This window comes from Podarcis tiliguerta, assembly GCF_965153285.1.
Source record: "Podarcis tiliguerta genome assembly, chromosome: 3".
Classification (NCBI taxonomy): Eukaryota; Metazoa; Chordata; class Lepidosauria; order Squamata; family Lacertidae; genus Podarcis; species Podarcis tiliguerta.
Window position 1 is genome coordinate 99930907 of NC_139536.1, and position 16013 is coordinate 99946919.

The 16013-nt window shown below is 44.7% G+C and overlaps 1 protein-coding gene across 5 annotated transcripts in view; it reads left to right on the forward strand.

The window, feature by feature from the left end:
- HS1BP3 (HCLS1 binding protein 3) overlaps nucleotides 1–16013 on the forward strand; it is a 132209-nt gene that overhangs the window by 8840 nt on the left and 107356 nt on the right. For all 5 annotated transcript variants that reach the window (XR_014508964.1, XR_014508965.1, XR_014508966.1 and 2 more), the window contains exons 3-5: nucleotides 2240–2447; nucleotides 4406–4625; nucleotides 15036–15193. Coding sequence is in view for 1 of the 5 variants with exons in the window: in XM_083431745.1 (XP_083287871.1) it covers nucleotides 2240–2447; nucleotides 4406–4625; nucleotides 15036–15193 (586 nt within the window). In the remaining 4 variants the exon portion in view is untranslated. The remainder of the gene's footprint in view (nucleotides 1–2239; nucleotides 2448–4405; nucleotides 4626–15035; nucleotides 15194–16013) is intronic.

Here is a 16013-nt window from a genome sequence, read left to right on the forward strand (position 1 = left end):
AATCTCTGGGTCGTGGGTTTGAACCCCACGTCGGGCAAAAGACTCCCTCATTGCAGGGGCTTGGACTAGATTATTCTTGTGGTCCCTTACAATTCTATGATACTATCATTTTAGGTACTTTAAAAGACTTTGGACACATGGATAAATTTGCCTCTGGCCACATCAGCATGGAGGGTGGCAGAATCTACTGCCATGTCACCAGCCACCCCTGGAAAAGAAAATGCAGTTAAAAAGGGGTGAGAAGGGGCTGGAGCAAAATATATGGGCATCAGAGTCCCTAGGCCACCCTGCCTTGTGCAGAAGTGAGACCATTAGCTCTGGGTGCTTTCAGACCAGGAGACACCCACTTTGCTGCCTAAGTTGCTAAACTTAATGCAAACTTTCTCCCAGCTATTATTCTTCCTATGTTGTACTTTAGGGTTGGAGACATATTTATAACACCTTTGATGCAGTGACAAACTCTACTGTGACGTATCTTCCTGGATCGTCCATTAATAGGGAGCATGCGCTGTTCTCTGTGTGTACAGGTTTATTTTTAAGGACGTCATTTCTATAGCAAAACTAAGAAATGTAGAAGAGCCTGAATCTTTTGAGCGGTATATGATGGGTGGTTCCAGTAGAGGGCACTCAAACACCATTCAAGAGCATACTTACCTAGGCCTGGAGGTGATCAGAAAGACAGAGTTCATTCTGGTGATGTTAAGAACAGGGGATGCACTGAGTGCTTGTGCTTGGGATCGTAGAATCACTGAATGGTCAAATTGGAAGGGATCCCAGGGGTCTTTTAGTCCAGCCCCCCTGCAATGCAGTAATCCTTTCCCTAGTGCGAGACTCAAACTCATAACCCTGAGATTAAGAGTCTCATGCTCTACCGATTGAGGTATCCCAGCTTGTTCTTATTTGAAGTCAATGGATCTTCTACACCAATCAATATGTTTATTATCCAATGTGATGGTGAAGGAGTCCTGTTCCGTGAATTTATAAGAAGCGGAGCTTCCAGTGTGGCTGTTTATTGAGAATTCAAGCTGATATGTTTGCATAAAGCTTGCACGGAGGTTATTCAACACCACCAGTTTATTAAACATTCATCCTGATACATTATCATGGACGTTATATGAAATTGCCAGGTTCTGGTGATTATCTCACACTTTTCCACTGCAATTTTCTATCACTTTTGTTATCAGAGTTTTTTCCAGTAAAAAAAATCATGCAATGTTTGTACTAGGTAGTGCAAGGTAGCACTCAAAGTTTGTGTGAATAAACTGCCCATCTAGATCTGCCCTTTAAAGTTAAATACAAGCATATTTGGAAACTAAAAGTTGGTGGTGGTTCGAATCATGGTTCTACCCATGGGTAGGCAAACTAAGGCCCAGGGGCTGGATCCGGCCCAATCACTTTCTAAAGCCAGCTTGTGGACGGTCCAAGAATCAGAGTGTTTTTACATGAGTGGAATGTGTGCTTTTATTTAAAATGCATCTCTGGGTTATTTGTGGGGCATAGGAAATCGTTCATTCCTCCCCCCCCAAAAAAAAAATATAGTCTGGCTCCCCACAAGGTCTGAGGGACAGTGGACCGGCCCCCTGCTGAAAAAGTTTGCTGACCCCTGAGCTACATCCTAAAATACAAGATGAGATTTATGGATCTTTGTTCCCATTCAGATTTTGTTTGTTTATTTGTTTCAGTGCTACTATGGCTTTCTTCTCAGTCTTTAAAATTATAGAGTTGGAAGGAGCTTTGAATCTGCAATAAAGCATTCCTGACAGTTGGCCACCCATGCTCTGAATAAGTATCACTCATTTATCACTTATTATAAGTATCTTGCTTAGAATATTGCTGATTAGTTCTGTCAGCCAAGAAATAGCCCTGTCCTTAAATCAGCGTGTGAACAGATTGTCAAAGTGGTCAATGCAAATCCACAGAAGCTTTTTGCTCCTTGTACAGATAATCCCTTGTGAGCATTTCTGGGGCCACAAACAAAGGCACTTCTGTAAACAAGGCAGAAACTGTGTTCAGAAGGTCCCATATAGCAGCCACCAGCAGAAGAATGGGCTCTTCATGGCAACCATTGCCTTCCTAAGCTCATAAAATTTGCAAGCATTCTTTTCTTTTCTTTTTTCTTTTCTTTTCTTTTCTTTTCATTTATTTATTTATTTATACTATTCAAGTTTGTGCGCTGTGACAAGCTTCTCCATATTTGTCATTTAACAAGAAAGACAAATTCTGCCTATTCTGCTTACAGGTTTCAAAGAAGTACAGTGAGATTGAGGAGTTTTATCAGAAGCTGGCTACACGTTACCCACAATCCTCTCTGCCACCGCTGCCAAGGAAAGTTCTGTTTGTTGGGGAGTTTGACATCCGGGAACGGAGAGCTGCGTTTAATGAGATCATGAGATCCATTTCCAAAGACACAGATCTAGCAACAAGTCCCGAGTTAATGGAATTCCTAGGTAACTCCCAAGCATGCTTTTGTAATCGTAACATGTCATTTATTCAGTATCCAGTGACCCTTTAAGCTTTTGAATACCAGAGAAATTTCACAAAATCAGCTGCATTTCCTATCAATTTTCAAGACACTTTTCCCCCTTAAGGTATTAAATTCTCATGGCCAAGCACCTCTGCAAACCTGCTAGATTTGCTTTCCTACAAACCCTGTGCTCAGATTGGTCTTGAATTTCATAAATACTCCATTGCCTAATTGTGAGATTTGGTTGTAGAAGCACCCTGTGACCTAGACATGTAATGCAATTTAAGAAGAAAAAGCCACACCTTCGTTATTAATATGAGAAACGGTCTAAGCAACATCGGCTGTGTCATTTTCTCTTTTAAAAAGGCCAGAATTCTACACTAAGGTAACCCAAGTGTTCCATTAAGAGTTTGCAGCCTTAATTTTGTGTGTGTGTATTTTCTTGTTTTATATAATTTATTCCATACAACTTGCTCACTGTACGGAGGGCGGAGAGTGATGTAAAGTGTAAAATCCCGGTCTGAATCACTCAGGATCTTCCCTCTGAGATTTCTCTAGGCGTTATCCACGCAATGAGTTAGATGCCAGATTTATTTTTTATATAAAAAACCCCCTGGCATTTTCAAAACACTGAATTCTTCATGGAATGCAGCCACTAGGTTTGCACCAGATGATAGCAGAATTGCAGGACATGCACTGCCATTGTTGTAGTGATGTTGCCAGTGGTGGACCTGCACAGCTGCTCATTATATGTATGCATGGCTTAAAATTGGGTGGCTGACCTCTGGCCCTTCAGATGTGGGAGAACTCCAACTCCCACCAGCCCTAGTCAGTATGCCGAGTGTGGGCAGGGAGTTGTTGTCCAGCAAAATCTGGAGCGCTGCTGGTTCGTCACCCCTGCTTTAAATGCACTGTTGGAAGACTAGGCGCCTGGTTTCTTTTGAGAGTAGCCGAAACTAAAGCCCCTGTGGCGGAGGCTGCTATGCAGATGGTGGCAGTCAACATCTGCATAGCAGCCTCCATAACACGACTGGTCTGGGGTTCTAACATCGTCATGGTGATATCTTCTTGCATTGCAGGGGGGTGGACTAGATGACACTCGCGGTCCCTTCCAACTCTAAAATTCTATCTGAATTACAGGAAAGTATTCATTTATTTCAACAATTTATAACACTGCCATTGGTGTGTATAAAGGTAAAAAGGTAAAGGAGCCCTGGACAGTTAAGTCCAGTCGAAGGCGACTGTGGGGTTCGGCGCTCGTCTTGCTTTCAGGCCGAGGGAGCCAGCGTTTGTCCACAGACAGCTTTCCGGGTCATGTGGCCAGCAGGACTAAACCGCTTCTGGCACAATGGAACACCATGATGGAAACCAGAGCACATGGAAACGCCGTTTATCTTCCTGCCGCAGCTGTACCTATTTATCTATCTGAGCCAGACAAACTCTATGATGCTCAAATGCACTGTTTCAAGGCCCTGTTATCAGGAAATTTTAAAATGTCTGATGTTTTACAATAAAAATTATGTGTGTTAGCCACCGAGAGTGGCTGGGGAAACCCAGCCAGATGGGCAGGGTAATAATAAGAATTCCATATACAATGCTGTCAGTGAGGTTTGCCTGGCACCTTCCCCCACCTGCCTTTAGTAGACTGAGATGCTGTTATGTTTTCTAATGTGCTGCCAAGATTCCTGCAGCTGTTATGTGGGTTGTTTTGTTCTATTTTTGTAGTATAAGTATTTATATTCATGTTTTTAAATGTGTTGTAAGTCGCTTGGAGACCTTTGGCCAACAAGTGGCTAACAGGTCTAATTAATGATGATGCTGATGATGAAATAGTTCTCCATTTTGTTTGCCAAACTGTCAGAAGTTGGTGACGTTGGCACGGGACCAGAATACCCTCTCTTGAAGCCTCTGTGTTCAGTTTTCCATGTTGTGCTTCTGCAGGAACCAGGTCCACCAGCGCCACGGACATCAAAAGCAAAAACCTCCCCGATGCGGAAGACAAGGACGACGAAAATGAAGCCTTTGATTTCTTCAAAGAGGAAAGGACGCCTGACCCCGTTCCCCTGTTCAAATCCTCGGAAGAGCAGGATGTTAAAAAGAGAAAAGAGGAAGAGGAAGAGGAGGACGGGGATGACGATGGAGACCCACTTGGTGTTATCAAGTATGACTTCTTAATTTTACCGTGCTCCTTATGCAAAATGTCCATCATTAATTCGAACTTAATCTGTTCCGCCATACTGTCCTAGTGTGTACTTCTGAGCTGCAGTAGCTGTGTTGGTGCCCAATAAAAAAGAAGGGCTTGAGAAAGGAGAGAGAAACAACTCAATTGTATGGGGAAGATCTCCATTTACAGCATTTCCAATTCAGGTGCTGTCAGGGAGCCACCGAAGATCTTGCGAAGCAGTTCTTCCTCTGGCGAGGAGGGAAGCCCCGCCTCCAGTGGGGAAGGGGCGCAGGGATCAGAAGATGCTAGGGAGAGCCGCAACACCGAGCCTGAGCAAAGCGGAGGGGAGGCAAGTCCCCCTTTGCCAGCGCCCACTTTGCGCAGTAGGTTTGCGCGCAGAGAGGGGAGGAGAAGGGTGGGGGTCACACGACTGTTATGCTGGGGAAGGTATAAGGACCGCCCACTCCCAGATTCTGCTGGCAACTGAGCAGACATGGACTTGCAACACTCCACACTGTAAAATAGTTTGTACAGATAATAAAGCCAGGAAAAGACAGGTTGGGGTCTTGCCTGTTTGCTCTCGAGCAGCTACACCAGCACCTGACAGGTGCCTAAAGATATTTGCTTGTCTTCAGTGCTGGTAGCAATCAAAGAAGGCACCTAGATCATCTAGGAATCTTTTGCGCAATGTGGGGCTCAGACCCAAGGATGGAGCTGTCAGGAGCTCTTGATTAATCCTCTGGATTCTCTAGAAGCCCCCACAAACTGGACTAGATTATTTACATGAAAACATATGAGCAGGCATGATCGTCATAACTAGGGCAAATCCCAACCAATGTTAAGCATGTGTAAATAGCACTTTGAAGTTGAATAGTGTGTCTTCACTTCTTTCACTTTTCTTTGTTTTTTTCCTGCACATCCTTGACAAAAAATATTCAGTTAATTCCAAAATCTGCACCCATCCATGTTGGCCCAAAACGAAGGCATTTCCTCATGTGTTCCACTGCAAAATGGAAAATGCAAGAAAGGAAGAAGGAATGCTTTTTATTTTTGGCAACTTAGAATGAGAACAAAATGTTACTTGGTAATTAAGAATTGCTATGGGATTCCTCCCCCCCCCTTTTTTTTTGCTTCAGGTATATCGCCATACTGCAATGATTTTACGTTTCCTAAAAGATTCCTGAGTGGTTATCATTTTCTGTCTAGTCATTATGCACTCTAAGCATTTTCATTTAACAACTTCTATATTGCTCAAAACTGAAACTGTCCCTCTGGATATCTGAAATTCCAGAATGCCTGGATTTAAAACACACACGCCACAAGCTGGATTGCTATTTTTGCTGAGAACCTTGATAAAGCATTGTTTTTCCGTGAAATGGTCATTGGCTGCAGGCATATACAAAAGAGAGTGTCCTTATTTGGATAGGAAAAAGGTCTTTCTGAACTGGGCATTATGTTTTCCTGGATATTCTGCTGAAACGAAAGGTATGTAGTTAAAATAATAATAATATCCCAATGTCCAAAGAAACAGAAAACCTGCTTCTTGGGCTTTGGCCGATCTGTTTTCTTAAAAGCCTTTTGTTCTGGGTTCAGAGGACCATAGAAAAGCTTCCGACTCAGAGAGGGAGGCCTTCTTCCCAGTGAAACCTCTGCTACCTTTCCTCATTCAACAGGCCACTCCTGAAACCTGGGCAAACTTTTGTAAACATCAATGGAGCATGGAGCTCTGGCTTGAAAAAACAAAACATTGCACCCAGGCACTGGTGAAGGGCCTGCACAGCCTCTTCTAGTTCAGTTTTTATGGAGTAATAGAGCACAGTGTCGTCAGAATTGTGATGGCATCTTGCCCTGTATTTTCTAATGACCTCTCCTAACTGCTCCATGTAGATGTTAACAACATTGGGAGTATAATCATAGCGATACCCTATAGCACTATCTCACAGACAGGGGTCCAAAGAGCACTCTTCCAACATGGTTCTCTGCATGCAACCCCATATGTGAGAACAGAACTGCTATGCACCTGATACTCATCTCAAAGAGCCTGTCCAGGAGGATGGAGTGGTCAATGGTATAAAGATCTGCAGAGAAATCAAGGAGGAACAGAATCGTCTTCTGCTTGTCCTCTTCTTAGTCATCCGTCGGGGTGACCAAGGCTGATTCAGTCCCATCACCAGGCCCAAACTCAGATTTAATTTGGGCTAGATGATTCATATGGAAGTGAGAGCTGGACCATAAAGAAGGCTGATCGCCGAAGAATTGACGCTTTTGAATTATGGTGCTGGAGGAGACTCTTGAGAGTCCCATGGACTGCAAGAAGATCAAACCTCTCCATTCTTAAGGAAATCAGCCCTGAGTGCTCACTGGAAGGACAGATCGTGAAGCTGAGGCTCCAATACTTTGGCCACCTCATGAGAAGAGAAGACTCACTGGAAAAGACCCTGATGTTGGGAAAGATGGAGGGCACAAGGAGAAGGGGACGACAGAGGACGAGATGGTTAGATAGTGTTCTCGAAGCTACAAACATGAATCTGACCAAACTGCGGGTGGCAGTGGAAGACAGAAGTGCCTGGCGTGCTCTGGTCCATGGGGTCATGAAGAGTCGGACACGACTAAACGACTAAACAACAAAGATGATTCATATCATCCAAGAATATGTATAGTTGGCCTGCCATGGCCCTTTTCACTACCTTCCCTGAAAAGGAGATATTTGTGACTGGTTGGTAGATAGACTAAGCCAATTAATCATCTAGTCCAAGTCTCTGCAATACAGGAATCTCAGCTAAAGCATCCGTGACAGATGCTCATCCAACCTCTGCTTGAAAACCTCCAAGGAAGCAGAGTCCACAACCTCCTGTTCCACTGGCAAACAGCTCTGTCAGAAAATTATTCCTGATGTTTAGTCGGAACCTCCTGTCTTGTAACTTGAAGCCATTGGTTTGAGTCTTACCCTCTAGAGAGGAGAAAACAAGCTTGCTCCATCTTCCATGTGACCGTCCTTGAGATATTTGAAGCTGGCTCTCGTATCTCCTCTCAGTCTCCTGTCTTCCAGGCTAAACAAACCCCTCACATCCAAAGCAAAGTGGGCTTAATGTGTTGGACCCAATGGCCACATGAGAGAGCCCCAATATTGCCACGGAGGCCATGGTTCTAACTATGGAAAGGCAGCGTACAAATACAGTGGTACCTCAGGTTACAGATGTTTCAGGTTACAGACACTTCAGGTTACAGACTCCGCTAACCCAGAAATAGTACTTCGGGTTAAGAACTTTGTTTCAGGATGAGAACATAAATCGCGCGGCGGTGGCGCGGTGGCAGTGGGAGGCCCCATTAGCTAAAGTGGTACCTCAGGTTAAGAACAGTTTCAGATTAAGAACGGACCTCCGGACCGGGTTAAATTCTTAACCAGAGGTACCACTGTAAAACGATGTATGTATCCACTAATTTGCTTTTGATGTGGACCTGAATTACTTGACTTCCAGTCCTGCCCTTCTAGTTGCAAGCATGGGTGGTCACCCTGTTAACTGGTTTTTGTCAATGAGTAGGCTGCCTCAAAACAGGAGAGGGAGCAGGGCCTGTAAATGGTTTAAATAAATGAATGAGCTAACTTAGCCTGGATTGCACCCTCCATAATGACAAGGAAACTTATCTCCGTCCTGAGGCACAGTGCGAAGCATGCAACTTACATGGCCACCTGTTCAGAAGGGTTCCACATCTTCAAGGACACACAGCTGCAAAGACTCTGGGTTTCCCCCCCGCTTTTGACAATCGCCGGCTTACAGGCCGAATCCTTCAAGCCTGCTCGGCCATTGAGCGAGTGCCAAGTGATGCAAGTGCTTGCAAGTGCTTTGAATCCCAGCTGCTTGTCAGATTTTTAGACAACTTTTGTCAACCCTGTGATGCACCCTTTTGTGTCAGAGTCGCTTCCTGACTTCCTTGCTCCCCTCCAAATGTGTTGGCACAGCAGTGTACTTTGATCTGGCAGCCGTTGAACTAGGTACTTTGTTTTATGTTGTGCAGATCCCCCTTGTTTAACACAAAAGAGACATATGAGTGGGGGATCCTTCTCCAGTATAATTTAAATGTGCAGGTTAAGGCTCTTCTCAGATGCGAGGTAAGGTAGTTGATAAATAGTTGTACAAAGTCCTCCCCACTGAACGAGTGTGGTTCTGTTTTTGTAGATGGCTGAACAGGCTGTCCAGTCCTCACCCATGCTGAAGGCTGTATCTACCTTGCCTCTGCTGGCACTCAGCCACATTAGTCAAAAAACAACATTTTGAATGTGTTATAAGCCTGCAACACCAGATGGCGCCAGAGAGCAAAAAAATTCTGTGTGATTTTTTCATAGCGTTTTTTTTTTTGTTATAACAATTTAATTTCTGACTTATTTATAGTGCTTTTTTCTTCCTGTGTGTGCATCTACCCCAGGACTGCCACACCATCTGCTTATGTAGAGTAGGGCAGCAGTAATGCTTGCTGGTCGCTTCAGATCCACAGCTGTCTTTGTATCCCCTTTGCCTCCCCTTCTCTTCATAGTATATTTAGCAACAATCACACATTTTGCAGCTTGGCAGCTGTGGGAAACCAGATGACATGATGGTGATGTGAGGGCTAGATAAAGCCTGAGCTAATGTCCTTGCAAGCAGCTTGGGAAAGTTTTGCACTGAGTGGAAAAAACGGAATCGCCAAGGCCTGTGGTGTTGTTGTGAAAATACAGAGAATCCCTGTGAAGCCTGTTTTCCACAAACAGCTGCTGAGGTGGAAAAGCTGTACCACAGAACTGAACTGAATTGTAGAGTTGGAAGGGAATCCTCAATGCAGGAATCCTGTCCACAGCTGTGTGGGAATGTTAAGGATAGTAGGAGAGGATATATTGATTAAATATCATCCTTCCTTCACTCTAGTGAGTCACGTAGCAGGAAGCTAGTTAGCAGATTTGTTTGAATATCTTTAGTTAAGCAACCCACTCTGGCTTGCCCAGATTGATTTATCCCTGTTAAGTCCCCGTTGATCTCTTTTAAAAGAATGAAGACACAAGAGTCTTTCCTTAAAAGTAACAAGAAGTTTACTCACATTCAGTTCACAGTATGATCCCTGAAGGCAGGCTTTAGTTAGTACGGTGGTACCTCGGGTTACATATGCTTCAGGTTACAGACTCCGCTAACCCAGAAATATTACCTCTGGTTAAGAACTTTGCTTCAGGATGAGAACAGAAATTGTGCTCCGGTGGCACGGCAGCAGCGGGAGGTCCCATTAGCTAAAGTGGTGCTTCAGGCTAAGAACAGTTTCAGGTTAAGAACAGACCTCCGGAACGAATTAAGTACTTAACTCGAGGTACCACTGTAGTTACAGAAGAAAGTGGGAGTTCATCCCATATGGGGATAGAGCCCATGTGCTGCTGGCTGAGAGCTAGCAGACAGCAAAATATGTTAAGAGAAGAAAATGGCATCAAGAGAAGGATGGCAGCATGGTTCGGCTATTTCATGGAGTCAGCCAGGGTCACGCCCATCTGCTTGGTCACATGCAGGGGGAGGATGTTCCACACCAGTGAAACAGGAAGTTATATTGGCTGGAGTAACATCCTCCTGCCTTTGTCCACTCTAGGGAACCAAAGAATGTTGTATTTGACTGCTCCAATGGATTGTATCCCACAAGCTATCCCTAGGTGAGCTTGGACCATCAACCTTCTGGTTAACAGCCAGACACACTTATCTGTGTGGACATTTCAGGCTGCAAGGTGAGCAGCAGGGCTCACATTGTGAAATACTCCCCTTACGTAAATCGGTTCCTACATGTGAAATGCTAGTCTTGTAAGGGAATAAAAGGTAAAGGTACCCCTGCCCGTACGGGCCAGTCTTGACAGACTCTAGGGTTGTGCGCCCATCTCACTCAAAGAGGCCAAGGGCCAGCGCTGTCCGAAGACACTTCCGGGTCACGTGGCCAGCGTGACATTGCTGCTCTGGCGAGCCAGAGCCGCACACGGAAACGCCGTTTACCTTCCCGCTAGTAAGCGGTCCCTATTTATCTACTTGCACCCAGGGGTGCTTTCGAACTGCTAGGTTGGCAGGCGCTGGGACCGAACAGCGGGAGCGCACCCCGCCGCGGGGATTCGAACCGCCGACCTTTCGATCGGCAAGCCCTAGGTACTGGGGCTTTAACCCACAGCGCCACCCGCGTCCCTTGTAAGGGAATAGGTGAGGCTTTAATCCTACCGAAAGCGTAGGGTTTTCTTTAACGCAGAGTTATTGTGTTTAAATGGTCCCATGCAAAAGAATGGAAAGATGAGTGCAAATTGAGCAAAAGAGAACTGGTTTGATGTTCATGGGAGCTGATGGCAATAGTCATATTAACAATAACTCCAAAGAAAAATGGAAATGGTAAATAAAGACTGGATGAAGGGTTGCCTGTTGCACTATTTGAAAAAAAGAGAGAACTTAAGTTTTATTATAAGCAAAGATAACAAAATATATTCTGTGTGTTCTTATGTATGTTCATTATATCCTATTTATTGCACATCACACAAGTAGTACGTTGTATCGCTTTTGTATGACATATTAGATATTCAGAAGAATGAACAGATGGAAAATAGGGAGATATTTGAAATTCATTTAAAAAAAACAAACCATGGGGATGAAATGGGGGAGCATTGGCAGTCGGAAATTGAAGAGCCCAGATACAGGTTTGGTAGGTAATCTGTAGTTTATGTGGAATGGGATAGCATTCTTTTAAAAAAGCTAAGAAGGTTTAGTGCTACAGCTAAGTACAATTCAAGGCTGCTTCTTTCTGCAGCTTTGGAATTGAGCAAACTGGGCAGATTGAAGCACCTTTTGTCTTAGGGACTTTGCAATAATAGGATGACTCAGCTCTCAAAATAGAATTTGGAATGGGCATTACCTCATCCACCAGCTTCCCAAGCCCTCTGCCCAAGGAACAGGAAATGTTGAATCACTCGATTCACAGAGTGGGTTCTGTTGACAATGGTAAACCTTAATGGGGGGTGGATTTCAGTGGCCTGTTTTGCTGAGCCTTTAATGAATAACTGGCTTGGCTTTTGAAAAGGCTTATTCATAGCAGCGAAAGTTTATGTAGGTTAGCAGAAGTCTGGTCTTGACTGTTTGCGATGGGCATTTCCTCATGCTTCTCAGTGTTTTGCAAATCTTCCTGCCACAAAGGCAATTCATCTACATTAGTCATCTGTATTGGTGTCCTGAAGAGTCACCACTGGTTACCAGGCAAGTGGCTATTTGCAAGGGTATACTTTGTCATGTTTATGATCCTGAGAAGAGTTGATATACATAGAATCATGGAGCTGGAAAGGACTTCAAGGGTCATCTAGATGTGAGACTGACACACAGGGCTTCCATGTTTCAACACGTTAAGGCATCTTTTCCCAACCCGGTGGCCCTTCAGGTACAACATGCGAAAGGCACTAGCTTAGGGAAGGCTGGAACCCGAAACTTCTCCCCATCCCAATCAGTTTCTTGTGAACAATTGTTTAGTTGTGAACACATTCAAACAATTTTAGGGGAATGCTTGAAATCATCATAGAATTTCCAGCTAGCAGGATTGGCCTGTCATGTTTCATAAAGCATCTTGCAAATGACAAATGTTTGGAGGAGAGCAGGGGATGGGCAAGAAACGCTGAGTGCTAAAAATACAGCTAGAGTAACATTTTTGTTCCCCCACCCCAATGAATGGGGCATGTTCTTCTCATTGCATTGTTTTATACTATTTGGAGGCCCCATGATCATATTATAAAGTAGTTGTGTTTTATGCTTTTAAATCACTGCTAAGAGTTGTTCCTTTTCACTTTCCAAGGTACAGTCATACCTCGGGTTGAAGTAGCTTCGGGTTGAGCATTTTCGGGTTGCACTCCGTGGCGACCCGGAAGTAACAGAATGCGTTACTTCCGGGTTTTGCCACTCGTGCATGCGCAGACACTCAAAATGATGTCACGCGCATGCACGGAAGTGGCGAATCGCGACCCGCACATGCGCAGACGTGTGTTGTGTTAACTTCAGGATGCAAACGGGGCTCTGGAACGGATCCCATTCGCGTCCAGAGGTACCACTGTATTTCTTACCAATTAAAAAAAAATCTGTGTGGTGTGAGCAAATTTTTATTCTGAAAGTGTGACCCAGAGAAAAAGAAGTTTGAGAATTGCTGTGTTAGACCTTGAATGGCTTCTGTGAACCCATCACTATTTTGCTTCCGGAAAATAGCACCAATGAGCCAATAATGGCAAAAACGACGTTGGGATGTTGGCAGAGCCAACTTTCTGCCTCTCCACCAGCAACAAGCCTCTTGAAGTAAGCTTGACAAAGGCCCATTTTTGTGAAAAGCAAGGGCTACTTCAGGGAAGCTGCAAACAGTGCTATTAATAAACCAGTGCCAGGGCAAATTGCGAGGGCTTCTGTCTGTTCCCACGGAACATTGTGCTCTCCTGGCTCTTTGTGGTGACGTCATGCTGGGCGCTCGGTGGCACTTCTGATCAATTTCACTTCCTCAGTTTAATCCCTCTTACTGGATTTTGACTCAGCAGCCACGCTTATTTGGAGCAGGACAGACATCCCCCTTTGGGTGCTGCTGGCTTCACTGTTCAACTCTCCCACAAATCCCTACAATTTTGCATTTCTACATTTTACACTGCTGACGGATACTCTTTTTTGGCAATGGGTTGGGAGAGGAGGCACTTACTTGCTCAATGCAGATTTGTGGGAACGGTGTCTCCTTGTTTTGAAGTGACCTCAGGAGAACCGTGTCGCTGGCAAAATGTTAGTCACCAAGCAGTTCATGAGAGGTTCCCTTCCATAGAAGGGAATCGGCAGGATGAAACGTGGTTGCAAATACTGCCAACGCTGATACACACACACCTTTTCTTTCTTTTTTTACACACACAGAAATGTAGCTAAAATGTATTAATTGGGGTGCGAGTGTCTTTATTATTTCAGCATATCTAAAAATAGATGTGTCACTAAACCAGCAAATTATTCGACTTTGCAGATGGATTATTGGTTGGTTCTTTTTTTATAAAAAAAACTTTCATAGTCCTTAAGTGTCTGTGACTGCCTTCTTCTTCTTCTTCTTCTTCTTCTTCTTATATTATTTAGATTTATATACCATCCTTCATCATAAGATCTCAGGGCGGTTCACAGAACAAAATATAGGATAAAGACAAGTATATAAGTAGAACGAAACAGCAAAACAACAACTTCCCCTTCCCACAGACATGTTTTAAAGGCTGTAGAATATTAATCTGCCATTTCTTCTGCACTTGAAACCTCCAGTAGCATCAGAATTGGGAAGTGGAAGTGGCAACAGTAACATTTACAAAGAATCGGAAAGATGTGCCATCTCTGTAAATAAGGAGAGCATAGTGTGAACATTGCGACTTTTCAAGAAGTTCTGTGGCAGTTGTGTCCAAGGCTAGGGTGGATCACTATTGAAATCTAACATGATGTTGACTGGAATGAGCACAAGCTTTGGGGAGAATTTTGTTAAGGCTTGACACTGGATGGCCATTAGCTTTGATCCCTTCCTGTTGAAAGAGCCTGATGGATCAGTACTATGCAAAGTACTGGCCAGTCTTGACAGACTCTAGGGTTGTGCGCCCATCTCACTCAAAGAGGCCGGGGGCCAGCGCTGTCCGAAGACACTTCCGGGTCACGTGGCCAGCGTGATGAAGCTGCTTTGGCGAGCCAGAGCCGCACACGGAAACGCCATTTATCTTCCCACTAGTAAGCGGTCCCTATTTATCTACTTGCACCCGAGAGTGCTTTCGAACTGCTAGGTTGGCAGGCGCTGGGACCAAACAACGGGAGCGCACCCTGCTGCGGGGATTCGAACCGCCGACCTTTCAATCGGCAAGCCCTAGGCGCTGAGGCTTTTACCCACAGCGCCACCCGGGTCCCTATGCAAAGCCTACTTGTAAGATAACATCTTGGGGTTGATTGTGCATCCTTTGCAGGATTCACATGAGCTTTATTCTGTTACTCCCTCTCCAGAAAGCACAGAGAAGGCTCTCTTTTTGGAATGGTCTTCCATTACAATTTTGGGTGCCAGTTCTTTTCATACTATTAGGAGCACATTGCAGGGTTCTGCGCTGCTTTCTTCTTATCTTCCAGCACAGTAAGAATTACCACTGTTATTTTCCCCCCTCTCTCTCTCTTAGAAAAGCAGCTGTCGAGTGGAATTGTGCCAGCGTGTTTTCCTCTCTGCAGCTAATAGCTGCTTTTGATTAGAGACAGGGGGGAGAATGTTAAAGGGCGCCTCCTCCAGGCCACAAATCTCCCCCCTCCCCAAAATTCAATTTGTAAGTCCACAGGGTGGCTGTTCCTCTGGAAAAGAAAGAAAAAAGAAACACTCTTAACAGTGTCTGCTGGATTTTTCTGCTGTCATTTAAACCTTTAGATCGAAAAAGACTAAGAAACCCACGCCTCCTCCAGCCAAAGATGGGAAGCCCAAATTAACGATTTTTGACGAAGAAGCTGTTCCTGATGAAGGACTGTTTGGCTCAGCTAAAGGGTTTTCGTTCAGTGGCAGCAAGAGGATATTGGCAGCCGAAAAAAGTAAGTGTATTTCTAGTCAGCTCCTTGATGTGCGCTCCGAAAATATGTGCCAAAGTTTTGCAAAGCTTAGTTGCAAAACTCCAAATCGTTCTATGTCAGCTTGGGCATACAGTCATTTATTCCAAGATGGAAAATGCCTTAGTACGCTCATTTAGATATGTGTGTTGACTCCAATGGTTGAGTTGAGTTTATGTGTGTTGACTCCAATGGTTGAGTTGAGTTAAAAGCAAAGACCCCTATCTCTCTCCCCGCCCCCCCCCATGAAGGCTGCATTCCCTTAGGGATATTCTTCCAGTGGCTACAGACTAGCAGTGGTGAGGATGCATTCAGAATCAAGCTGAATGAGGTCATCAGTGGTGGCTTATGCCCATTGGGTGGAAGACAGGAAAGCCAATATTCCATACCCTCCAACATTTCTCTGATTAAAATAGGGGCATCCTATTTATTATGGGATGCGGGTGGCGCTGTGGGTTAAACCACAGAGCCTAGGATTTGCTGGTCGGCGGTTCGAATCCCCACGACGGGTTGCGCTTCCATTGCTCGGTCCCTGCTCCTGCCAACCTAGCAGTTCAAAAGCACATCAAAAGTGCAAGTAGATAAATAGGTACCACTCTGGGGGGAAGGTAAACGGCGTTTCTGTGCGCTGCTCTGGTTCGCCAGAAGTGGCTTAGTCATGCTGGCCACATGACCCGGAAGCTGTACGGCGGCTCCCTCGGCCAGTAAAGCAAGATGAGCTCCGCAACCCCAGAGTCGGCCACGACTGGACCTAATGGTCAGGGGTCCCCTTTACCTTTTTATTTATTATTATTTTAATTAATTA